The 26,204-nt window shown below is 43.7% G+C and overlaps 1 protein-coding gene across 4 annotated transcripts in view; it reads right to left on the reverse strand.

Annotated features, from left to right (window-relative positions):
- Positions 1 to 26,204, reverse strand: part of MAP3K3 (mitogen-activated protein kinase kinase kinase 3) — a 79,391-nt gene that overhangs the window by 46,074 nt on the left and 7,113 nt on the right. For 2 of the 4 annotated variants that reach the window (XM_008271691.4, XM_008271690.4), the window contains exons 2-5: positions 21,954 to 22,075; positions 20,284 to 20,376; positions 9,640 to 9,680; positions 1,436 to 1,535 (exon numbers count right to left, since the gene is read on the reverse strand). In XM_008271691.4, the coding sequence (XP_008269913.2) occupies positions 1,436 to 1,535; positions 9,640 to 9,680; positions 20,284 to 20,376; positions 21,954 to 22,075 (356 nt within the window). The remainder of the gene's footprint in view (positions 1 to 1,435; positions 1,536 to 9,639; positions 9,681 to 20,283; positions 20,377 to 21,953; positions 22,076 to 26,204) is intronic. The other 2 variants (XM_008271693.4, XM_008271692.4) reach the window with 1 other exon arrangement.

The raw sequence follows: 26,204 nt of genomic DNA on the forward strand, positions 1-26,204 counted from the left end.
ATTTTATAGGTAAGAAACCAGGGAGTGGCTAGGCCAAAACAAACAAGCAAACAAACAAACAAAACCTCAGCACCATGGGGCTGCACGGTAGGGTAGCGGGCAAAGCTACCACCTGCAACAACAGCATCCCATATGGGTACTGCTTTAAGTCCTGGCTTCTCTACTTCTAATCCAGTTCCCTGCTAATATGCCTTGGGAAACAACAAAAGAGATGGTTGAGGTACTTAGGCTCCTGCTACTCACATGAAAGATCCAGATGGAGTTCCAGGTTCTTGGCTTCAGCCTTGCCCAGCCCAGGCTGTTGGAACCATTTGGGGCATGAACCAACAAATGAAAGATCAATCTCTCTCTCTCTCTCTATCTTCCCCACCTGCTCTTCCCCTCACTCTAACTCTTTCAAATAAATAAAATAAATCTTTAAAAATATCTCAGGACCTACAGATTTCAGCCCAAAAGTATTAAAAATTTTAACATTTCATTAAAAAGACTACACAATGAGGATCTGACTCTCAAAGAGCCATGATATTGCCCAATTTTCATCTTGCCCCCCAACTCTAACGCCTTTCAAATCACCAGCCTAAGCTGATAACAGTCTTTATTTATTTATTTTAAATTTTTTAAATTTTTTTAATTTGTCAGGTAGAGTCATAGACAGTGAGAGAGAGATACAGAGATAGGTCTTCCTTCCATTGGTTTACCCCCCAAATGGCTGCTACAGCCGGTGCTGCACCAATCCGAAGCCAGGAGCCAGGTGCTTCCTCCTGGTCTCCCATGCAGGTGCAGGGACCAAGCACTTGGGCCATCCTCCATTGCCTTCCCGGGCCACAGCAGAGAGCTGGACTGGAAGAGGAGCAACCGGGACTAGAACCTGTTAACCATATGGGATGTCGGTGCCGCAGGCGGAGGATTAACCAAGTGAGACACGGCGCTGGCCCCGATAACAGCCTTTAATGTGTTTCTTGGAGCTGGGCAAGTAGCTGAAAAATTGACATTGAAAGAATTCTTGAGTAATATTCAAAGTAGGAATAAATATGGAAGGGTGAGGGTGGGGGTAAGAAAGAGGCAGCTGAAAATAGCATTAAGTAGGTGCTAACTTTGCAAATAAGTATAATCAGGAGTTAGACTCAGAGAAGAATCCAGCATTTATGACTGTAATAGAAAGTCCACCCACTGGTTTTCTAACACTTCCCTATCCCTGATGAGCCCTCTGCTTTTATACCCATACAAAATGGAAAGGGGACAATATAAGCCCTGCCCTTGGTACCATTCCTGAAAAACAGAAATCTCCAAGTTATTGGAATTAAGAACAGAGGTTCTAGAAAATGAAAACCTGCAGATGACGTTAGAGAAACAAACTTTAAAAAGCTCAGTTAAGCAGAGAAAACAGGTTGGTAACTGTTCCGCTTGTCCCCACACTCTACATGTACTTTCTCACCTCATTGTTCATATAATGTAGATCAAGAGGTTGCCCAAATACTGCTGCCACCTTGTGCTCCACATCTTCGTATCTCACAGGACGGCTAAATCCTATAATTCTGAAAAACAACAGGAAGGTAAAGGTAGGGTTTAGAAAGCAATAGTTTGAGTATGTTTCCCTTTTTTTCTCACTATAAGATTTTCCCTTTTGGGGCTGGCACTGTGGCACAGAGAGTTAAAGCCCTGGCCTGAAACACCGGCATCCCATATGGGTGCCAGTTCTAGTCGTGGCTGCTCCTCTTCCAATCCAGCTCTCTGCTATGGCCTGTATAAGATGGCCCAAGTCCTTGGACCCCTGCACCCACGTGGGAGGTCCAAAGAAGCTCCTGGTTCCTGCCTTTGGATCGGTGCAGCCCCAGCCGTTGAGGCCATCTGGGGAGTGAACCAGCGGATGGAAGACCTCTCTGTCTCTACCTCTCTCTGTAACTCTGTTTTTCAAATAAATAAATCTCCAAAAAAAATTTCTCTGTTTTCTTTCCCTCAGTTTGCCTTTTTCTCTGTTGTTTCTTTTTCCTCTCTTATCTACCTTTACCTTTTCATCCTGGTAAAACCTGGGCATCTCTCATGGCTTTTTCTTCATATTTATTTGTTAGTTTATTATCTACTTGACAGAGTGGCAGAAAGGAAGAGACAATGAGGGGGAGAGAGAGAGAAAGAGATCTTCCATCCACTGGTTTACTCCCCAAATGCATTGAATAATGAGAACTGGACCAGGACAGTTAGCTAGTATCAAGGACAGGAACTCCATGTGGGTCTCCCAAGTAGATGGTGGCTGCCCAAGCACTTGAGCCATCATCTATTGCCATGTTTAGCAGGAGGCTGAATTAGAAGTTGAATAACTAGTTCTTGACTAGCACTCCAATACAGATGCAGGATCCCAAGTAACAGCTTAACCTGCTTGCCAGAACACTTGCCCCTATCTCTCAAGTTTGACAATAGCTCCTACAAGCATTAGTCAATCCCAGCGATCTGTTCTACCCTTCAGACAATCAAAGGTTAAGAAAACTGACCTAGCATTTAACCAATTTAAGGAGAATTTCTGTGACTGTACAGTAGGAAATCTCAGTTCTGAGGATAACCAGCGTATGCCATCTCAAATGAAAAAGACTTTGAAAGTCCTGGAGATTGGTCAGTTTGGTCCCTTCAGACAATCGAAGTATTAAAGTAGGCCACTGAATTTAAAAACTATGTTCCAAATATTCTTGTTAAGAAACTAGCTAGAGGGGTCAGTGCTGTGGCACAGTGGGTTGAAGCCTCAGCTTGCAGCACCAGCATCCCATTTGGGTACCAGTTAGAGTCCCAGTTGCTCCACTTCTGATCCAGTTCCCAGCTAACGTGAAAGCAGTGAAAGATGGCCCAAGTTCTTGGACCTCTGCACCCACGTGGGAGACCCAGAAGAACTCCTGGCTTCTGGCTTCAGATTAGCTCAGCTCCAACTGTTGCAGCCATTTGGGAAGTGAGCCAGTAAAAGGAAGACTTCTCTCTCTGTCTCTCCCCCTTCTGTCTGTAACTGACTCTCAAGTAAATAAATAAATCTTCAAAAAAAAAAAAAAAAAAAAAAAGAAAGAAAGAAAGAAAGAAAAGAAAAGGAAAAAACATAACCTCAACTCCAAACTAACTACTCTCCAGGACTTTCAAAGTCTTTTCCATTTGAGATGGCATACGCTGGTTATCCTCAGACTGAGATTACTGTACAGCCACAGAAATTCTCCTTGAGTTGGTTACATGCTAGGTCAGTTTTCTTTTTTTTTTTTTTTTTTTTTTTTTTAAAGGACAGAGCTTAAGTTGGGGAGAGTCACCACCAGGAAAGAGCAAATCACTCATGAGCTTGATCGGTTTTTTTGTTTGTTTGTTTTTGTTTTGGACAGGCAGAGTGGACAGTGAGAGAGAGAGACAGAGAGGAAGGTCTTCCTTTTGCCGTTGGTTCACCCTCCAATGGCCGCTGCAGCTGGCACACCTCGCTGATCCGAAGCCAGGAGCCAAGTGCTTCTCCTGGTCTCCCACATGGGTGCAGGGCCCAAGCGCTTGGGCCACAGCAGAGAGCTGGACTGGAAGAGGAGCAACCAGGACAGAATCTGGTGCCCCGACCAGGACTAGAACCCGGTGTGCCGGCGCCACAGGCGGAGGACTAGCCTATTGAGCCGTGGCGCTGGCCAGTCAGTTTCTTAATCAGTGATATATCTGGGTAAGTAAGCTGCACTGATATGGAAGCTTTTCTGGTGATACTCATTAGGTCAGTTCAAAGAGCAAATTTATTTTTTTTTTTAAGATTTATTTACTTATTTGAAAGGCAGAGTTACAAACATAGAAATACACACACACGCACACACACACACACAGAGAGAGAGAGAGAGAGAGAGAGAGAGAGAGAGAGAGAGAGGTCTCCCATTCACTGGTTCACTCCCCAAATGGCCACAATGGCTGGGGTTGGGCCAGGCCAAAGCCAGGAACCAGAAGCTTCTTCCTGGTCTCCCATGTGGGTGCTAGAGCACAAGCATTTGAGCCAGGGAAACCTGGGAGAAGCTTCTGGCTCCTGGCTTCGGATCAGCTCAGCTCTGGCCCTTGCAGCCATTTGGAGAGTGAACCAGCAGATGAAGACCTCTCTCTCTCTCTCTCTCTCTGCCTGTGCCTCTCTATAACTCTGCCTTTCAAATAAATAAATAAATCTTCAAAAAAATTTTAATGACTGTATTAGGTTGAATTATATAAGACCATGATGTTCCTTCCACGTTCCACCACTTTTGATATACAAAGGTGTCAGTTTCACATAGGTCCCAGCCAATACAGTGAACTTAAATAATTAAAAATTAAGGAAAGCCATTTGTTGAGTTGTTAAGACACTGCTTGGGATGCCTATATCCTATATCAAAGTGCCCGAGTTCAAGTCCCAACTTGGCTTTTCATTCCAGCTTCTTGCCAATGCATACACTGGGAGACAGCAGGTGATGGCTCAAGTACTTAGGTCCCTGTCACCTGCATGGGAGACTCAGATTGAGTTTCTAGCTCTTGGCTTCAGCCTGACTAAGCTCTGGCTGTTGTGGGCATTTGGGGAGTAAGCCAGTAGATGGAAGATTTTTGTCCGCCTCTCTGTCTCTTTCTGACTTACAAATAACAGCAAAGAGATAAATGAAACAGAAGAGAATATCAGATAGAAACTCATGCATACAGAAAATACAGTATTAAAAAATCTTGGAGTGTGGGAAGTCTTCCTAAGTATAACATAAAATACAGAAGACAAAAAATACAGACTTGACAAAAATTTTAACTTCTCAAAAAAAGCTAAACTTCTCATGACAAAATAAACCAATAAAGTTAAACAAATACCAAATTGGAGAACATATTTGTAAAAAATCATTAAGAAAAAGAAAGCAGCCAAATTCACAGAAGAGTTAGCAGTCGCTAACACACATTTGAAAATATGCTTGGGAAATGCTTATTAAAACAACTTCACCTCAGTATGCCTAGGCAGGATGAAATCAGACTAGCACGTAGTACAGCAGCAGCACTCAGCCATGGGCCTCTACTTCTTATCCACTTCCCTGGTGACAGGAACAAGTGTGTGGTTCTGTCACATCTTACCTTATTCCCAGAGTGGGAGGTGGTATAACCAGAGGAAGAAGTAATAAGCCACAGAAAAAAGGGATCTAAGCCAAAGGGTTTTAATGAAATCTAACCAGATGATTTCTTTAATATTCTTCTGTATCAGTTTGGCTCAAATCAGTGAGCAGCATTACAGCCTTCATATTCTGGAAATGAGCTATTCACTAGACATAGAAGGCTAAACAAATTAAATTTAAAAATTGGTTCCTCAGTCTCACTAGCCACATTTCAAGTGCCCACTAATTGGACAAAATAGATAGGCAACATTTCCATTATAGCATAAAGTTTTATTGGACAACAGTGACAGAATATTACTATAACTCTACTACATACAGTCTATCCTTCATGCAAAGCCTAACATCTCAGAAAATAATTTTCCATAATTTTTTCTTTGTCCATCACCACCTTTCATTTTTGGAAATCAGACTGCCAATATTAGTTCTCTCTACTAGGAAATCCATCCACACTTGAATCCGTATTATGTTTTTTCCTTTCACATCAAACATCCCAAGCAGTGATACTGTTAGGTGCTATCTGGATAGCAGGTGTGTGTGGGAGTGGCTAGGGTGTCATATTCTGGAACCTTTTGAGAGAATGGCTTCCCATTAATTCCTAACAGCAAACCATGCCTCCTACATTAAGGTCCCAACAACAGTTCAAAAAAGGCCAGTTTTTCTGAATAAAATACCAGAAGTCCGCTCAGATGTTCCTAGCATACTACTGGGAAAGGATCAGGCTCAGAGATAAACTCTCCTACATTTGCTCTGGTAATGAGCCATTCAAAACTCTCCAAAGCAGAAAGTATAGTCAAATCAGGAAACAGAAGTTCCACGTTTGGGACATCCAAGATGCTGTCATCACACAGAATAGCAGAAATTTTTGGGACAGTGCCTCAAAGAGGAATCTAACAACTCTGACAATCATCAACTGATGGCTAATGACAACCAGTGTCCTGTTGCTAAGATTTTCAAAGAGAAGGTGATCCTAATCTATGATTAGCTTCTTTTGCTGTCCTGGAGCTAAGAAGAAGGAGAGTCAAGGATCTAGTCCACAGCCTTCCAAAGGAAAGGTAGTTAGCCCACTAAAAAGGATACTTGGCATGGAGGACTTGGAAAAGTCACTACTTCTTTCCTCTTTTCTCTCAATTCTAATTCTATAAGGGACTGTATTCAGATAGACACTACCCATATCCTTTGTAAAAAGTACAGAAAGACCACAATGACATTCTCTACAAAATCCTAATAAAATACATGAAACTAGTGCTCTCTGGCACAGAGCAACTTGAACTTGGCTTCCCTGTTCCAAGTTTATAAAGTCCTCAATTCCACACATAGCATACACACAGTGAAATGCCATGGCTCCTGAAAATAGCTCTATAAAAAGAGAATGCACAGTTTTCAAAACCTTGATATCAATGTTCCGCCGCTCAGGGCTTCAGAAGGCCATTCCTGCCTGACCACCTTAAATATTTGTGGTTTCAATCTGGCAGCGTCTCCAAAACCAAACACATAGACTTTCTGAGTGTAAGTCCACTCACTGTAATAGCATACTACTTTGGCAACAGGGAATTCAGGAGAGCGTAACTGCATAATTAGACTCCAACACAATTGAGCTTTTGATTTCATATCTACTTCTGAAAACTCTTTGTTGTTATGAATTTGGCAATCCCTCCAAAACCCAGTCAGGTCAGAAAGTGTGAAAAACAGCAGAAATGAGGTGACAATTTAACTTCCTGGCTAATGTCAGAACACAAGAGAAGCAGAGGAGTAGAGAGAGAGAGTTTAGAAAGTCTTTCTCCCTCCAGGATAGCAACAGCCTTAGAACCCACATGGAAACACCAAGATCCTGGCTCTGCAGACCATACTTTCCACAATGCTTCCACCAGGCAGCCTCTGACAACCTTGCAGGCTGTAAAAGGATTTTTATTTTTTTTAAGATTTATTTTATTTATTTGAAAGGCAGAGTTATATAGAGAGAATCTTCTATCCTCTGGTTCACTCCCCAAATGGCCACAATGGCTGGGGCTGGACTAGGCAAAAGCCAAGAGCCAGGAGCCAGGAGCTTTATCTGAGTCTTCCACATGAGTGCAGGGGCCTGAGGACTTGAGCACTTTCTGCTGCTTCCCCAGGCACGTTAGCAGGGAGCTGGATCGAAAGTGGAGCGGTTTGTACTTGAACCAGTACCGATAAGGGATGCTGGCATCGCAGGCAGCAGCTTAACCCACCCCACTACAAGACCAGCCCCATGAATAGAACTTTTTAAGGGAGAACAGCAGCTATCCATCTCTCCCAGAGCTAGCTTCAAAGTAGGCTGAAAGGTGCAAGCTGTAGAGAACTACCACAATTAAGAATGTTTGGAAAAAAAAAAAAAAAAAAAAAAAGAATGTTTGGAGGGGCTGGTGCTGTGGAGTAGCAAGTAAAGCTGCCGCCTGCAGTGCCAGCATTCCATACGGGGACTGGTCCTAGTCCTGGCTGCTATACTTCCAGTCTAGCTCTCTGCTATGGCCTGGGAAAGCAGTAGAAGATGGCCCAAGTGCCTGGGCCCTTGCATGCACAGGGGAGATCCAGAAGAGGCTCCTGGCTCCTCGCTTCGCATCAGGTAAGCTCTGGCCATGGTGCCTTTTGGGGAGTGAACCAGCAGATGGAAGACCTTCTTTCTGTCTCTCTCAACCTCTGCCTCTCTGTAACTCTGCCTTTCAAATAAATAAATCTAAAAAGCTTGGAGGCTTTTAAGGTCCCCTTGGGAGACTCTTTTTTTTTTTTTTGACAGGCAGAGTGGACAGTGAGAGAGAGAGACAGAAAGGTCTTCTTTTACTGTTGGTTCACCCTCCAATGGCCACTGCAGCCGGCGCACCTCGCTGATCCGAAGCCAGGAGCCAGGTGCTTCTCCTGGTCTCTCCATGCGGGTGCAGGGCCCATGCACTTGGGCCATCCTACACTGCCTTCCCGGACCACAGCAGAGAGCTGGACTGGAAGAGGGGCAACCGGGATAGAATCCGGCGCTCCAACTGGGACTAGAATCTGGTGTGCCAGCGCCGCAGGCGGAGGATTAGCTTATTGAGCTGCGGTGCCGGCCAAGGGAGACTCTTGAAGTAGGAAGATCCCATCCTCCTGAGCATGTCCTTTGCCTCTCCAAACACTGAAAAGCGTAGGAAAGGGAGGGAGAGGGGATGGCAACAGGAAAGGGACATTTATATGCACACAGACTGCACCTGTGCACACAAAGGGTACCAAGTATCTCATCACATGAGTTCTGTATCCTTTTTTTTTTTTTTTTTTTGGACAGGCAGTTAGACAGTGAGAGAGAGAGAGAGGTCTTCCTTTTCTGTTGGTTCACCCCCCAAATGGCTGCTATGGCCGGCGCGCTGCGCCAATCCGAAGCCAGGAGCCAGGTGTTTCCTCCTGGTCTCCCATGCGGGTGCAGGGGCCCAAGCACTTGGGCCATCCTCCACTGCTTTCCTGGGCCACAGCAGAGAGCTGGCCTGGAAGAGGGGCAACTGGGACAGAATCTGGTGCCCCGACCGGGACTAGAACCTGGTGTACCGGCACCGCAAGGCGGAGGATTAGCCTAGTGAGCCGCGGCGCCGGCCTCCAAGAACTTCTATCTTGGCTTCACACACACACACACACACACACACAATAATAATAATAACAACTAAAACACTGGCAATGGAGAAAAGAGCATAAGAGTTTTATAATATTACTTTCACTTCCCTAATGAAGATTCTGAATCTTAGAACTGCATCTTTCTTTGTCCTTAAAGGATCTGAAAATCTTTCACAACTAATGGACTTTGTGCAGCTTCCCATGACTTAGAGACATCATGAGGAAACTCTTTTTTTAATTTTTTTAAATTTTTATTTGACAGGCAGAGTGGACAGTGAGAGAGAGAGACAGAGAGAAAGGTCTTCCTTTCGTTGGTTCACCCACCAAATGGCCGCCACGGCCAGCGCGCTGTGCCGATCCGAAGCCAGGAGCCAGGTGCCTCCCCCTGGTCTCCCATGCGGGTGCAGGGGCCCAAGCACTTGGGCCATCCTCCACTGCACTCCTGGGCCACAGCAGAGAGCTGGACTGGAAGAGGAGCAACCGGGACTAGAACCCAGCACCCATACGGGATGCTAGCGCCGCAGGTGGAGGATTAACCAAGTGAGCCACGGTGCCACCCCGAGGAAACTTTCAGTCCACAAACCTGGTCCCTGATGTGGACAAAGCCAGGAATGGCACCATATCACAGGAGAATCCTGATCTCCCTCTAATGCACACAGGTTTACAGTGTCACTGTGTCTAGAGGCCATAACTCCGAGAGTATCAGGAGCTCTAGCAAAGTAACAGGACTCACAGTACTGGAATAGAGCAGAATAGTATAACATCAGCAGCGGAAATGACTTTCAATTCTAAAACCAGAAACAAGGTTCAGCTGATAGCCCAAGGGAAGGGTAAAACTGTCCCTTTTATGCCCAATCAACCCCACTAGCCAGTCAGTGGTGACAAAAGGAAAATCATGAATGCTTTCTGAGAACTTTAGTACACATGAACACAACTATCAATCAGAATGCAGACTTACCGCCTCTCCCCATTGTGCTCAAACTTGATCCTGACATCACTCTGCCAAAAAAAATGACAGACAGGTTAGAAGGTTCTCTGACATGTGTTATGCCTGCCTTTCCCAGGCTCGCTTTGGGTAGTCCTTTTACCAACAGGAAAATATCCCTATGGCTCTTCCTCCAGCTTCTCTACTCTGAGAGGCATTCCTTCCCAGTTACAACTCCCACAGTTCTAACCTTTGGGGCAACAAAGTTCATGGGATAAGGTTCCTCGGTGGCTACACCAGCTTAGTTGCTAATCAGACTTGCCAATTCTAGCTTCATACATGCTCTATTTCTTTTTCTTTCCTTTCCTTTTTTTTTTTTTTTTTTTTTTTTTTTAAGATTTTATTTATTTGAGAGGTAGAGTTACAGCCAAGAGGGAGAGACAGAGAGAGGGATCTTCCATCTGTTGGTTCACTCCCCAAATGGCCACAAAGGCTGGAGCTGGGCCGATCCAAAGCCAGGGGCTTCTTCTGGGTATCCCACATGGGAACAGGGGCCTAAGCAGTTGGGACATCTTCCACTGCTTTCTCAGGCCATAGTAGAGAGCTGAATTGGAATAGGAGCATCCGGGACATGAACCGGCGTTCACATGGGATGCCGGCACCACAGGCAGAGTCTTAGGCCACTACACCACAGCGCCGACATCCCCCCACCCCCTCAATGCACAGCTTAAGGCAGCTGGATTCTCATAGCTGCTTCTGTTCTTATTCTGTGGTGATAACACATATCATATAGCTTCTTGAAAACTCCATTGGACATTCTTTTTAATTTTAGAGACAGAGAAAGAAACAGAGAGTTTCCATTTGCTGGTTCACTCCCCAAAAGCCTGGGTTGTACCAAGCCAAAGCTAGAAGCCAGGAACTCAATTCCGGTCTCCCGCATGGGTAGCAGGGCCCCAAGTACTTGAGCCATCACCTGCTATTTCCCAGGGTGTACATTAGCAGGAGGCCAGAAACAGAAACAGATCTGAGACTCCAATATGGGATGTGGGTGTCCAAAATAGCAACTTAACCACTGCACTAAACGCTGGTCCATCCACTGTACATTCTTAAGAAAATGAGAGAAAAAAAGGCAAATAATTCATCAATATATATATATATTTTAAATATTTATTTATTTATTTGAGAGGCCGAGTTACACAAAGAGAGAGAGAGACCTTCCATCCACTGGTTCACTTCCCAGATGGCCACAGTGGCTGGGGCTGGGCCAGGCTGAAGCCAGAAGCTAGGAGCTAGGAGCTTTATCTGGGTCTTCCATGTGGGCCATCTTCTGCTGCTTTCCCAGGCACATTAGCAGGGAGCAGGATTAGAAGTGGAACAGCTGGGACTTGAACCAGCACCCATACGTGATGCTAGCACTAAAGGTCATGGCTTTAACCGGCTGAGCCACAGCACAGGCCCCAACAAATCAGTATTATTATGAAAGCAGTTTTGATTTAATGGACCTTCTGATCTGCTGAAAGGGTCTCTTAAATCTAAGGGTTACCAGACAACACCTGGAAAATCACTGAATTAGAGTATAGCAACACTATTCTCTACTCTAACGAGACAAGGAAACTGAAGCTCAGAGAGTTTAACATCCCTGGAAAGTGCACATATAAAAAGAGTAGACAGCAAGGCTCCTCTAAGGAATAAAGCCTGTAATATGATAACTCTAAAAAATAAAAGTATTGATATAGCCCTCTTATCCTTTAATAACATATAGATCATAATAACAATTGAGCATTTACTACATACTAAGCATTGTTCTAAGTACACAACTAATCCTCACGGTAAGTACTACTACCCTATTTTACAAAAGAAACTAAGTTACAATGAGGTTAAGTAATTTTCCCTAAGGTTAGGTCGCACTGCTTATAAAGGAAGAGCCAGGATTTAAAACCTAGAAATCTGGCTGTTAATTACCCTCCTATGCTACAACTTAAGTGTCACACAGGCAAATGAAGTTTATTTTACTTACAGAAGCAGGGATTAAAAGGGAGCACTGAAAGAAGTAAACTATCACAGGATTTTTTTAAAAGATTGATTTATTTATTTGAAAGAGTCAGAGAGAGAGAGAGAGAGAGGGAGAGAGAGAGAGAATCTTCCATCCACTGGTTCATTCCCCAGAAGGCTGCAACAGCTGGGGCTGGGCCAGGCCCAGGAGCCAAGAACTCTATCTGGGTGCTCCCATGTGGACGGCAGGGGCCCAAGAACTTGGCTCATCTTCTGCTGCTTTCCCAGGTTCATTAACAGAGAACTAAATCAAAACCCACGTCCATATGGATGATTGCATTGCAAGCAGCGGCTTAACCCACTGTGACACAATGCCAACACCTCAAAGGATCTTTTCTGATCTTACTTTTTGGAATTCATGGAGAGAGATGGAAAAATCTTCATATCTGGGGTAATAATGACACGAGAACCAGGAGACTGGGACACCAAGCATGCAGTAAGTTACAACACCAATGGGGCAGCCTTTGACTGAGGCTGTGGGTAGCTGGGGATGGAAGAGGAAGTCTGACAACCCCCTGTGATCTGCATTCTAGGTGAGTGTTGTATGTGGGCGGGGGGGGGGGCACCATACTCACTGGTACACAAGTGGAAAAATAGGACAGGACTTCAGAGGGAGTACTTCCTGGGTTGAAGGTACACAAAAGAGACAGCAATTTTCTGTCTTCTCTTTCTCATTCCCCTCATATGCTAGTAGTTACCATGACAAGAGCCCCTCTAAAGCAGGGTACATGAGATCCGCTGCCCCAGTGGCATGTCATCTCCAGCTCTGCTATCTCCACATCGGGCTCTGGAGGATCCCAAGTGTCCACCAAAGTTTGTAGTCCCGTCTATCTATCCCGGCTTTGGGTTACTGCATGCCTGCACACCTTGGTGTAGCTCTCATATTTTAATTAATGTGTTTTATTATTGGATCAGTTTCAGAGTGTTTCAGAAAAACTGAGAAAATGGAACAAAGTTCTCATATATCCTTCTTTCACACACAGTTCTCCCTATTATTAACATCTTAACACTATATGGCACATTTCTTTTTGCTACAATTCATTAGCTAATACTGGCATATTAACTAAAGTTAACACAAATAATACTCATTTTTAAGCTGGGAGAACATTCTATTTAGATGCACCTATCAAGGAATTTTATTAGACCCTTTACAAGGCACCAAATTTATTTCATGATGGGCCATAACTTAAGCACTAATCTATAGGAATTTAGTCAGGGAATTAAACTTTGGCTATAAACCACACCACAAATCACCCCTCCTCAAGACTAACCAAATAATCAAATGACAAGTAAGCAGTATAAATAAAGATGGCTTCTCTGAGCAGGATGTAGGCCCCTGATGGGCTTCTGTGTGCCACATGGTACACTTGAATCTGCTGAGTTCCTAAATCTGAGTTTCTCTTGTCAGACTGACCATAATAAGCCATGGATAAGGAAAGTTCAGATAAAGATAATCCAACTGATTCCTTCCTGCCAATCATTCTTCTTGACCTCTCTTGAGGCTCTCTGTACTGGTGGCCAAGTCCTCCTCTGACTTCTGTGACTCTACTCAAGCCTAGGGAATCTGCCACTTTTGTAAACACGCTTGTAACCACTTCTGCTTCTTCATTGGCTCTTCTTCTCCAGACCCTCTCTGACCCCTCCCACCATGTGTGAACATTTCTTGACATCTGGACTTTTGCTTTCAGGTTTTCTCCTCCTCTCTCCACACCTTTTCCTTGCAGGAATAAACTTAATCAGTCAACCTCTGAAGAGATGGTTCCCAAATTCCTATTTCTAGTCCCAATCCTCAAGCAAAGCTATATCTGTCTGCCACATATTTGAGGCAGATCTGTAGTTGTTAAAAACATAGCACCAGAGTCAAATCCTGGTTATACAATTTCCACACTGTGCGATCTCAAACTTGTTACTTAACCTCTTTGTGACTCAGTTTCCTCATCTGTAAAATAAGAATTTTTTTTTTTTTTTGACAGGCAGAGTGGACAGTGAGAGAGAGAGACAGAGAGAAAGGTCTTCCTTTTGCCGTTGGTTCACCCTCCAATGGCCGCCGCGGCTGGCGCGATGTGGCCGGCGCACCACGCTGATCCGATGGCAGGAGCCAGGAGCCAGGTGCTTTTCCTGGTCTCCCATGGGGTGCAGGGCCCAAGCACCTGGGCCATCCTCCACTGCACTCCCTGGCCACAGCAGAGAGCTGGCCTGGAAGAGGGGCAACCGGGACAGAATCCGGCGCCCCAACCGGGACTAGAACCCGGTGTGCCGGCGCCGCTAGGCGGAGGATTAGCCTAGTGAGCCACGGCGCCGGCCCAAAATAAGAATTTTAGTCTCTATCTCATGATATTACTGAATGAATTAAATGGTAAAATTGAGTGAATTAAACGATAAATTTGGGCAAAGAGTTTAGAATAACACCTGAAATACAGTAAGTGCTCAATAACAATAATACAGGTCCATTATCCTTTGGCCAAAACTGTTTCAGAATGACTTGGATTTAGAGAGTCCTGTGGTGTATGGTATATATGTACTGCGGACCATGTGATGCCTCCCCATGGAATAAGAGGTGCCCAGGGCAGAACTGCTGTGACAGAGGCACACTCCTTACAAGTATTTCATCACTCCCCTGCATTTCCTGAAGTTAGTTTGGAACTGTGCCTCATTCTGACCAAGAGCTAGGAACAGCATTAAGCTCTATACTTTCTCCCCTGGCAGCCTCATATCCTAGGACAGTGAATCTTCCTCAGTCTAGGTAACCAAGTGACTGTGGAGAACACTGTCCTCCTTCTTGTTGTACTCAACATATTGTTAAATTGATTTAAGGTTTTATTATTATTATTATTATTATTTGACAGAGTTAGACAGTGAGAGAGACAGAGAGAAAGGTCTTCCTTCCGTTGGTTCACCCCCCAAATGGCCGCTACGGCCGGAGCTACCCCAATCCGAAGTCAGGAGCCAGGTGCCTCTTCCCGGTCTCCCATGTGGGTGCAGGGGCCCAAGCACTTGGGCTATCCTCCACTGCCTTCCCAGGCCACAGCAGAGAGCTGGACTGGAAGAGGAGCAACCAGGACCAGAACCCGGAGCCCATATGGGATGTCGGCGCTGCAGGTGGAGGATTAACTAAGTAAGCCATGTTGTCGGTCCCTATGGCTGCTATAGCCGGTGTGCTGCGGCCAGCGTGCTGTGCCAATCCGAAGCCAGGAGCCAGGTGCTTCTCCTGGTCTCCCATGTGGGTGCAGGGCCCAAGCACTTGGGCCATCCTCCACTGCCCTCCCGGGCCACAGCAGAGAGCTGGCCTGGAAGAGGAGCAACCGGGACAGAATCTGGTGCCCTGACCAGAACTAGAACCCGGGGTTCCGGTGCCGCAGGTGGAGAATTAGCCTAGTGAGCCGCGGCGCCAGCCTATCATTGTTAGTTTTTAAAAAATATTCTCATCATTTTAATATTTTTCTCTTAAATCTTTTTATTTTTATTTTTGAGAGGCAGCAAGACAAAGTAAGAGAGAGACAGAGAGTTCCCGTCTGCTGGCTCAATCCCCAAATGCTCCCAATAGCCGGAGCTGAGCTGGGATGAAGCTGGGAGCCCAGAACTCAATCTAGTTCTCCCATGTGGGTGGCAGGAATCCAATCATTTGAGGCATCATTGCTGCTTTCCAGGATCTGCACTGGTAGAAAGCTGGAGTCGGGAGTCAAGAGCTGGGACTTGAAACCAGGTATTCTGATATGAGACACAGCTGTCTTAACTGCTAGGCTAAATGTTTACCCCAGCCCTATTTACTCCTTCTCCTAAACCTTTAATCATTCTGTTTCCTTAGCTGGAGTGCCACCCTTCTTTCATTCCAACCAACTAAACTTTCATACACTCTTCACTGCCTAACTAAAGTGCCCCCACCTGAAATGACTCTGCAACCCTTTAGCCTAAGCTCCTCCATCCTTCACTCTCATGGCTTCCCACAGCACTTACTCTCCAGACCATGCATTTAGATACAGTCATATCCTACCTACTTTAGTTTCTTTCTTTCAAGTATTTCTCAAATTCCAATAAGACTGCATGATTCCCAGGGTACTGGGAATGTGACTTACATTTATTTTGTGTGTATAGGAAGCTTTACTACAGGTACAGGTTGAACTGAATACTGAGCTACCACTTATGCTGTGAAGAAAGTTCTAGCACAGGGACTGGTGCCATGGCGCAGTGGGTTAACACCCTGGCCTGAAGCGCTGGCATCCCATAGGATGCTGGTTCGAGACCCAGCTGCTCCACTTCCTGTCCGGCTCTCTGCTATGGCCCAGGAAAGCAGTAGAAGATGGCTCAAGTAAGTCCTTGGGACCCTGCACCCATGTGGGAGACCGGGAAGAAGATCCTGGCTCCTGGCTTCAGACTGGCACAGCTCCGGCCATTGCAGCCACATGGGGAGTGAACCATCAGATGGAAGACCTCTTTCTCTCTCTTCCTCTCCTCTGTGTAACTTTGATTTTCAAATAAATAAATAAATCTCTTTTTTTTTTAAAGTTCTAGCACAAAAGTCAGATCTAGACAGATTCAAGTTCTCTGTCTACCACAGTTAGTCTAGTGAGAGGACAAGTGAGAACCACAATCAGAAGAACTTAGCAGAGGCAACAGGAGTAACCAATGATAACACCAAACTTAAGTAGTAATGACTTTCTTAAAGTCCAGACTCTAAGGTTGAACGTGTAACCCAAGAAGACTCTCAGAATCCAGAGGGGTCAGCATTGCGACGTAGCAGGTAAAGCTGTCAGCTGTGACACCGGCATCCCAAGTCCCAGCTGCTCCATTTCCAATCCACCTCCCTGCTAAAGCACCTAGGAAAGCAGCAGATGATGGCCCAAGTGCCTGGGCCCCTGTTACCCATTTGGGAGACCCCAAAGAAGTTCCTGGCTGCTGGCTTCAGCCTGGCCTAGCACTGGCTGTGCAGCCATCTGGGGAGTCAACCAGTGGATGGAAGATCTCTCTGTCTCTCCCTCTCTCTTTGTAGCTCTTTTAAAATAAATAAATAAAATAAATCTAAAAATAAAATCCAGATGGGTTGGTACTGTGGTGTAGTGGGTAAAGCTGCTGCCTGCAGTGCCGGCACCCCATATGGGTGCTGGTTCGAGTCCTGGCTGCTCCACTTTCGATCCAGCTCTCTGCTATGGCCTGGGAAAGCAGTAGAAGATGGCCCAACTCCTTAGGCCTCTGCACCCACGTGGGAAGACCCGGAAGAAGCGCCTGGCTCCTGGCTTCAGACTGGCGCAGCTCTGGCCATTGTGGCCATCTGGGGAGCAACCCAGGGGATGGAAGACCTCTCTCTCTCTGCCTCTGCCTCTCCATAACTCTGATTTTCAAGTAAACAAATAAAATCTTAAAAAAAAAAAAAAAAACCAGAGAAATCAAACAATGTTTCTTAAAGAAAGGTTTGTAGACTAATCTGACCTGGTAAAAGCCTCAGCTATCCATCATCTCTCTTACCCTCTCTCTGAATCTGTATTGTTCCCTTTCCGTATATTTGCTATATACCATCGATGGTTTCCACATCTTTGGGAATGAAGTTCTTATTTTGCCAAAAATAGGAAATAAATTAAAGAAAAATAAAAGGGCAACAAAAATAAAAATTTTATTTGTGACCCAGGAAACTCATAAGAGAGCAGTAGAAGACATGATTATAAAGCAAGCTTACAAAATTTAATGCCAGGCTATGTAGTGCTTTATGTCTTATTTTCAAACTGGCCAGCCCATCTGGTCTACACGCTTCCAAGAGAAGGGAAGTCCTCAAGAGCCAGGTCTGCTTACTCAGTGATCCTGCTGAGGGAACAGCTCCTGGAATTCTCGTCCTCTGGAACTGATAGCCAAGGCCCTGCCCTGCTTGTGCCTGCCACAGGAAGGCAGAACTCCATTCTGAAGCACTCACTGGTGAACATCTGGAGAGTGAGATCCAGACCTTAGGCTCTGTTCCAGTATCTACCTATCATTTTGATAAGATTCAAAAGAAACAGGAATCCATGGAAATAAGAATGCTCTTTCTTCCACTATTGAGATTTTCAGAAACCAGGCTAGCTTTAGAAATTTGTAAAGGACCATCAGATAGACAATAATGACAACCCAATAATGGTGGAAAACCTTGAACCTTTTTAGTTATATGACACTATGCATAGTTCTGGTTAGAAACTGTCTGAGTTTCCCCAAAACTCATACTTACAGTGCCAGAACATAACAGAAGTGACACAGTCACTACATCTTTACATTTGCTTTACAAAACAATATAATACTTCACATTCTGTCAATGACCTTATAACAACCTTTGAGGTAGACACAGTTGGCATTATGTCTATTTCAGATGGAAAAATTGAGGTTCAGCAAGGATAGATGACTTACACATGGTAAAAATTATTGTGACTGGAATTCAGAAAACCTTGATTTGTTTCTTCGCTCTACTCAATATCTTTGTGTAAAAGCCCTGTAAAGCATAAAGTATCATATACATGCTCATAGTGGTTGATGCTTTAAACTGCTGTTGTGGGAAACACTCTATAAATAGTAAAATTCTGTGCTGATAAATGATTAACAACTCTGCCTCCCAGGACAGTGTTTTTTTCTCTACACTAAGCTGTCAGCCTCCATAGAGAACTAGTACCCATTGATAAAGCGCTGCAAGTTGATGACTACTAAAGGGATGTTGCACATCATGGCCTGCAAACCACACGCAGTCCCCAGCCACACTTGGAATGTGCCACACATTAAATGATTGGTCTGCTGTAGGCTCCCAGGGACCTAATGTATAAGAGAGAAGACAGAGAACACAGAATCTACTTCCTACCAAATACTTCATAACTGAGCCCCTCATTGCCTATGGAGTTTCTCAGAATGCCTATATGTTCTCAAATGCATTCTCTCTTTCAATTAGTTACCAAGTTATTGACTTAGAGGATTTCTAAAGTCCTGCCAAGCAGATACTGAGTTAGGTTTTCCAGTTTTTCCAGGCTGAGGCCTGGAAATTCATTCTGTCAGTGAACCTACAACTCCTCTGGCTTTCCTTGGTAGGCCAACCTTGAGCCCCACAAAATTGTGCCAATCTCAACTCAGCCCTGTAGCTAGCACTGCCACTCTCACACACAAGGGCTATTTGCCTCTGCCAACATCATTCTACCCTGGAATAAACAATCTTCCCTGCTAGCCAAAACACTTGGTTACTTTCAACTAGGACTCTGAAATTTGACTCTTTAGCCCAATTTGGCATCTCTTGCCATTTAAATTAGGTTTTACTCTTTCATTCCTCTCTCCTCCTAAATATGGACCTTCTGGCATAAGAATTGATAATGAAAACAGTTTCATTCTGTCCCAGACCTAAGCTAACAAAAACAAGAAAAATAATAAATGTGAATTCACTCTGTAAATAGAGAGGTCCTATTTTAGATTATTACCATTGCTAGGCTCACTCTAGCAATACTGAGCTCACCTTCACCCCTACCTGTTCTCCACACTCCAACCTGTTCCCCATCTTTCCTAGAAACACACTTGTTGAGACCTTCTCCCTCTTTCTGTGGTCAGGATTTTGCTAAAGATACCTCTTTTGATCTGAAACCAAATATCTGCTACACTTCCCAGGAAAGAACCTTCTATAAGCTTGACTTCAGAATCAGGAAAAACTATTTTGATGTTTTCACTGTCTATTTATTTATTTATACTAAATACTAGCATAAAATTTGGGGATTCAATTTTTAAACAGCCATGCTGGTTCCACAGTTTCAGATTCCCCCTAGAATAGAATCTGAGATAAGATTCCCATTGGTGGGCTTATCACAATACCTAGAAATTCATGACCTGTGTGAAAGGAATGAAAGGACCAATGAATCTCTACACCTCACCAAGCATATGCTTAATTTCTCAGCCAACAAATCAACAGTTCCTTACACAGTATATACATCTATGCTGTCCAACACAATAGCCACTGGCCACATGTAGTTATTCAAATTAATTAAATGAAATTTAAAATTCAGTTTCTTTGGCCGGCGCCGCGGCTCACTAGGCTAATCCTCCGCCTAGCGGCGCCGGCACACCAGGTTCTAGTCCCGGTCGGGGCGCTGGATTCTGTCCCGGTTGCCCCTCTTCCAGGCCAGCTCTCTGCTGTGGCCAGGGAGTGCAGTGGAGGATGGCCCAGGTGCTTGGGCCCTGCACCCCATGGGAGACCAGGAAAAGCACCTGGCTCCTGGCTCCTGCCATCGGATCAGCGCGGTGCACCGGCTGCGGCGGCCATTGGAGGGTGAACCAACGGAAAAGGAAGACCTTTCTCTCTGTCTCTCTCTCTCTCACTGTCCACTCTGCCTGTCAAAAAATTAAAAAAAATAAAAATAAAAAAATTAAAAAAATTCAGTTTCTTTGGCTAGTGGACACCACCTTGTACAACATAGATATAGGACATTTCTATTACATAGAAAATTTATTGGACAGCATGACAGAAGCTTCTTATAATTTTGCTGTGAGAAATATTGACTAGAGGCATAGAACACAGGTTGTAAGTACCAGTGCTCCCTACAAATCCATTTAAACAACTTGTCTAGGAAATCAACTCCACTCTTACAGCATGAGTAGCAGATTTAAAAGTACATTTTAGCTTTAACGGGTAATTTGAATCCTTACCAAAAATTTCTTTTTTTCACTGGCCCCTGCACATGAGCTTGTTGTTACTGTGGGGCTGTTCAGAAGGGCTGAGCTGCTGCTGTTGTGTTTTTTCTTTAAAAACAAAAAAACTGAGGTTAATAATTTGTATCCTCCAAGCAACAGAAACAGTTTGACATTAGTCAAGTAAATGTGGGTCCAAAGAGCCAGTCCCTTTTTGCTAAGATTATATGCTACTGGTCAATTCTTTTTGCAGTCTTCTGCTTTCGTTACTAGTGACCTCACTCCAGTAACACAGCAGCAGACAGAGTGAAAAATCGGGACTTCTCTTACAATAGCATTTAGGTTCTGCACAGAGGGATTTCTAAAATATAAACCCTCTTTTAAGAATTTTCAGGGACCACTCCAACCCTCTTTTCCTAGCCTAGTCCCTTTGGGCCTTCCCAACTCAAGAAAGCTTCCCCTTTTTACCCACCAACTAATGTCCATGGTAACAGTTCAGTTTGGAGAAAAAATCAGCTAACTGGAGCGGCATTAGCAAGCACACTCACATAGGAAGACAGGAAGGAAAGTGAGGTCATTAGGCTCAAGCTTGGGGGAGGGGACTCACTTCTGGTAAAATGTTCCTTCCAGAAGTGGCTTTTAATATAAATGAGTTACAGCACGGGAGAACCCACACAATCCAACAGAATAATGTATGAAACAGTACAAGAGTGGGTCCTCATCTGTTATTTCCTCAGTTCTATAAAGTAATCACGGTAACAAAAGCAGCTTTCTAAACTAATTCCATTAAAACATAAAACAAAAACTCATCCCTTTGTAGAGTTCCTAGTATTCCTAAAAGCAGGAAAAACCCTGTGAGGCTTTATCTAGCAGACCTAAGATAGAAAAATGTCTAAGGCCTTATACTTTCCCTAGGAATCAAGGGCACTTCTGAAGAATTGGTAGACACGGTGCAAATGAGGAGAAAGGTAAGCTGGTAGTAAAGATTACCACAAGGGAAAATGTCATGGACAAATTTTCATTAAATGTGCCTAATACAGCCATCTCACATAGCATTAGCATCTCACTAGGTATGGAAGCTCCCCTTTCTGCAGGTCAAATGACGTTAGAGGTTACAAGTTTAAATGTTAACAAAAAGGAAATGTTTTCCTAAAGAAACACACAGCTCTCAATAAATCAGGTACTCTCAACTACATGAGTCAATGAGTAGAAACAATTGTAAACAACAAAAACAAAATGACTCACTATTGCCTTTAGAACATATTATGCAATATTTTAATAAATAAATTTCCCTTCCTGATTATATTTTACATAAGCTAACACCAAAATTAATTTTTCCTGAGTATTTACTGTAAAGTAGCTAAAAATTATCTTAGGTTAAATATCACAAAGCTGAAAATTTGCTAAATAATCAATAAAGGAAAACAAATTATATGAACATTGCCCCCATAACAAGTGAAGGAATTTTTCTCTACAGGTGAAACACTATATACAAGATTTTGGGAATCCAGATCATGGACCACACGTGGTTAGTATATACAAGTATCTTTATCATGTAACAGACCCAGAAAGAAATGGGTCAACAGTATTCAAGCCTCTGGTATTAGTGTCCTTGGTTTCTCATATATTTCCCATTTCAAAACTCCTCCCCAACAAATATAGTTAAGCTCTACCAGAGCTACACACACCTGCCGATTTGGGTGACCCGTGTCCTTGTTCTTCATGGTCTCATATCCAGATACCCGGGGACGTCGGCTCATCTGGAGAGCCACCAGATCCTTCATGATTGAGTTCAATGCCTCTTGTTCATCTGCAATGTGAAAGAGAGCACATGGGATAAGACACAGAGCAGCAAAGCATTTTCACAGATTATATGACTGATACTCAGGGAGTTCTCTACCCAGGTAAAGTGACAGACTCTGTAATTACACCACATGCAGACCATGCCTCCCAAAAGTAGTTAATTGAGATCAGACTATGGCGACTTGAATTTTAATGAATTTTTAATAGCCCTTCACTCAGATTTCTGACAGCAATATTCATGAGTTCACTGCAAGTAAGGTAGGCACTCAAATAGAGCAGTTTGTCTAGTGACAGAGAAACTCAACCAGGAAAATAGATGAAAAGTTGGAGTGAAGAACAACACAGCATAGTGAAGTATTGACTGAAAAAATGAATTCATAGAAAGCTGACTAGGGGTCAGAGTCAGTCCAAGACTTACCCCTAAAACATATGTAGGAGAGGACCAAAAACCTCGGGTAGCTGCTTTGACAGAAGTTGTTTTACAAGCCTAGCCTTGGAATGCCTCCCCACATCAGTTCCTTTACAAGTTTATAGGCCTGCTTCCCATAGGGAAGTTGAAAGGCAGTTCTAGTGTTTTTCTTTACTAACTCACCAAGTAATGCACTGCCTCTATTTTACTGGCATTATTTTTAATCCCTTTTTCTTGAAATAGCATTGGAGTACTAGAGTTCTCATGCACTGAAAACAACTGGCCAAAACCCAAAAGCCAAAGTAGCCCAATTCCATGCTTTTTTGGGGGTATGGGGAAATGGGGTGACTCAGAAAACTTAATTTATAGACCTCCAAGTCTAACAAAATTAAAAGCTCTGCACAATGTTTTTTTTTAAAGATTTATTTATTTATTTGGAAGTCGGAGTTACACAGAGAGAGAGGAGAGGCAGAGAAAGAGGGAGAGAGAAAGAGAGAGGACTTCCATCTGCTGGTTCACTCCACAATTGGTTGCAACAGCCAGCACTGTGCCGATCCAAAAGCCAGGAGCTTCTTCCTGGTCTCCCACATGGGTGCAGGGGCCCAAGATGGTTAAGCGGCTCCCAAGGTAGGCCTTGCAGAGAGGGGCAGTGAGGTGAACTACGGGGCAATGGGCATACCACTTCTCAGATCATCCAACCTCTGCACCAACCAGCAGAGCAGAGGACAGAGGTGGATGGCAGGCAACACGGCCTGACCCAGGGACCCCACTACCTGACAATCCCAATTCCATGTTTTGCAAATTTTTCTAGGTCCTTCAAGAGATCTTTGCCCACTCAAATAGCATTTGGAAGTTGAAAACACATAAAACTGTTGATCTGGAAGGAACATGAGGGATGAGCTGTTAAAGTTATTTTTGTGACAAGTGAATCACTTGGAGATTTGGGGCACAACTTAAAAGAAGCAAATACTAAAGACTCACCCACAGAGGGAACCTATCTTTTGTCCTTTATTGTTGTCCCTTGATAATATTCAAATACCCAATGGAAAGGAAAGCTGCCTAGCGGCGCTGGCACACTGGATTCTAGTCGGTCCGGGCGCTGGATTCTGTCCTGGTTGCCCCTCTTCCAGGCCAGCTCTCTGCTGTGGCCCGGGAGTGCAGTGGAGGATGGCCCAAGTGCTTGGGCCCTGCACCCCATGGGAGACCAGGAAAAGCACCTGGCTCCTGGCTTCGGATCAGCACGGTGTGCCGGCTGCAGCGCGCCGGCCGCGGCGGCCATTGGAGGGTGAACCAACGGCGAAAGGAAGACCTTTCTCTCTGTCCACTCTGCTTGTAAAAAAAAAAAAGGAAGGAAAGCAAAGCATGGAATATAGGAAGTATAATCAGTCGAGTCACTTTCCCCATACTATTTGCCCCTCCCCTCTTCCTAGGTGCCCTACATGCCCTCTGAGTAGGTGCAGTAAAGGAAGAGAAAAAAGTGCTTATAAGGAGGTTTTTGTCTGTTCATAGATTTAAAATTTGCAGGGAAAACACAAGAGTAGATTGCTGTATGATTCTACTTCAGAACACAAAAGTGTGCATGAGCATGACACAGCTGCAATGCCCAAAGCACACAGTAAAGGGGGTATGAACAAGAAGGAAGTAGGCTTCTACAGAAAAGGGGCTTGTCAAAATCAAAACACATAAACCCCATGAACTATTTTATATTTTATAGCAAATTCTATATAAGTTCCTTAAAGAAAGGGAACTTGCTTGACATCTTGTTTTTTAACTTCACAACCAAGATTTTAAAATTAGAGCATAAACCTCAGCTAGGAAGATTGGTTTATATATAATATGTATAGGCTTATATATTAGTAAATATATAAGCAGTAACAATAAATTGGGAATAATATAAGGAGGATTATTACTAGGTAGGTGTTTTCTGAGGAGCACCCAACAATATTCTAAAGAGCAGAGGTATACAGAATCTTTATATCAATATTAACCACCCTGAGAATTCAAAATTTCAGTTGTCTAAACTCAGATATTGAACCGAGATAGATATGAATACACACACACACATACACACACACTTTTCAAATAAAATCCATGAGTGTGATTAGAGAAATCATTTATAATTCTGTGTAAGATGATGCTATTATAAGAGCTGGTTTATCAGTTTGACAAATTCTGTCTCCAGGAAGCTACCCAATTCCTGGTTTACTTAATGGATAAACTTGTTTGGTAGTTCCAGCACTGAAAACATACTAGAGGAATGGCTTGGTACTATCACCTGAAATCTGGGATAACTGACACAAGTGAAGCAGGGTTTTAGAGTTTGATTTTGTGTTAAAGTAGAACACATTACTAAAGAGAAACAAACTGATGGCATGGATAAAGATAGAAAGTAAACCAAGTTTCTCTTTTAGGCATTTCTTCCTAGATTGAGATTTTTAACTGAATTATCAGTACCCCTTCAGTGTGGCATTCCTAAAAAACAAAAACAAACAAACAAAAACTCCAAATACAACTCTTAAAGACAAATAACAACTTCTTAGAGTATAGCAATCAGGAACACAAACTTTGGAGTCATTAAGGAGGCCTTGAGCAAATCCCTTGTTCTCCTTAAACTTCAATTTCCTTATCTGTAAAATGGAGATAACAAATATATTATTTCACATTATGAGTTAAAGAGAAAACTTACAAATTATTTTTCATGGGGGCCAGTGTTGTGGCGTAGCGGGTAAAGCTGCTGCCATTACATATGGTAGCCAGTTTGTGTCCTGCTGTTATACTTCTGTTCCAGCTCCTTGCTAATGACCTAGGAAAAGCAGTGGAAGATGGACCAGGTGTTTGGGCCCCTGCCAACGTGGGAGACCCAGATGAAACTCCAGGCTCTGGCCTGGCCAGGTCTGGTCATTGCAGACATTTGGGGAGTAACCAAGCAGATGGGAAGATCTCTCCGTCTCTCCCTCTCTCTCTGTAACTCTGACTTTCAAATAAAATAAATCTTTTAAAAAAATTATTTTTCATGGTACTTAACAGTAACACTAAAAAAAAAAAAAAATGCCAGCCGCATTATTATCATCATTGGGAAAAAGTCAATGGAAAAAGTCAGAAGGGCACTTAATCTACCCTAGTACTTAATTTTATTCCTGAATTTTTATTAATCATTAACAACCATCATTTACTGAATACTTATCATGTATTATACATAAAAAGATTTAGGGGCCGGTGCTGTGGCGTAGCAGGTAAAGCCACTGCCTGCAGTGCCAGCATCCCCTATGTATGGGTGCTGGTTCAAGTCCCAGTTGATCCACATCTGATCCAGCTCTCTGCTATGCCTGGAAAAGCAGTAGAAGATGGCCCAAGTTCTTGGGCCCCTGCACCCATGTGGGAGACCCAGAAGAAGCTCCTGGCTCCTGACTTCCCATCAGCCCACCCAGCTCCGGCCATTGTATCATCCAGGGAATGAACCAGCAGATGTAAGATATCTCTCTCTCTGCCTCTGCCTCTCCGTAACTGCCTTTCAAATAAATAAATAAATCTTAAAAAAAAAAAAAGTTTTAAAAGTTACTTCAAGGTGTTTTAAGCTCTGGAGCAAAAGGATAAACAACATAATAAACATGAGTTTACACACAAAAACAGATTGGAAAATATATCAAAGCAAATAAACATAAAAGCTTAAAAATATTTTTTAAAGATTTATTTATTTTACTTGTAGGGTAGAGCTACAGAGGGACAG

The sequence above is a fragment of the Oryctolagus cuniculus genome, chromosome 17, assembly GCF_964237555.1.
Source record: "Oryctolagus cuniculus chromosome 17, mOryCun1.1, whole genome shotgun sequence".
Lineage (NCBI taxonomy): Eukaryota > Metazoa > Chordata > Mammalia > Lagomorpha > Leporidae > Oryctolagus > Oryctolagus cuniculus.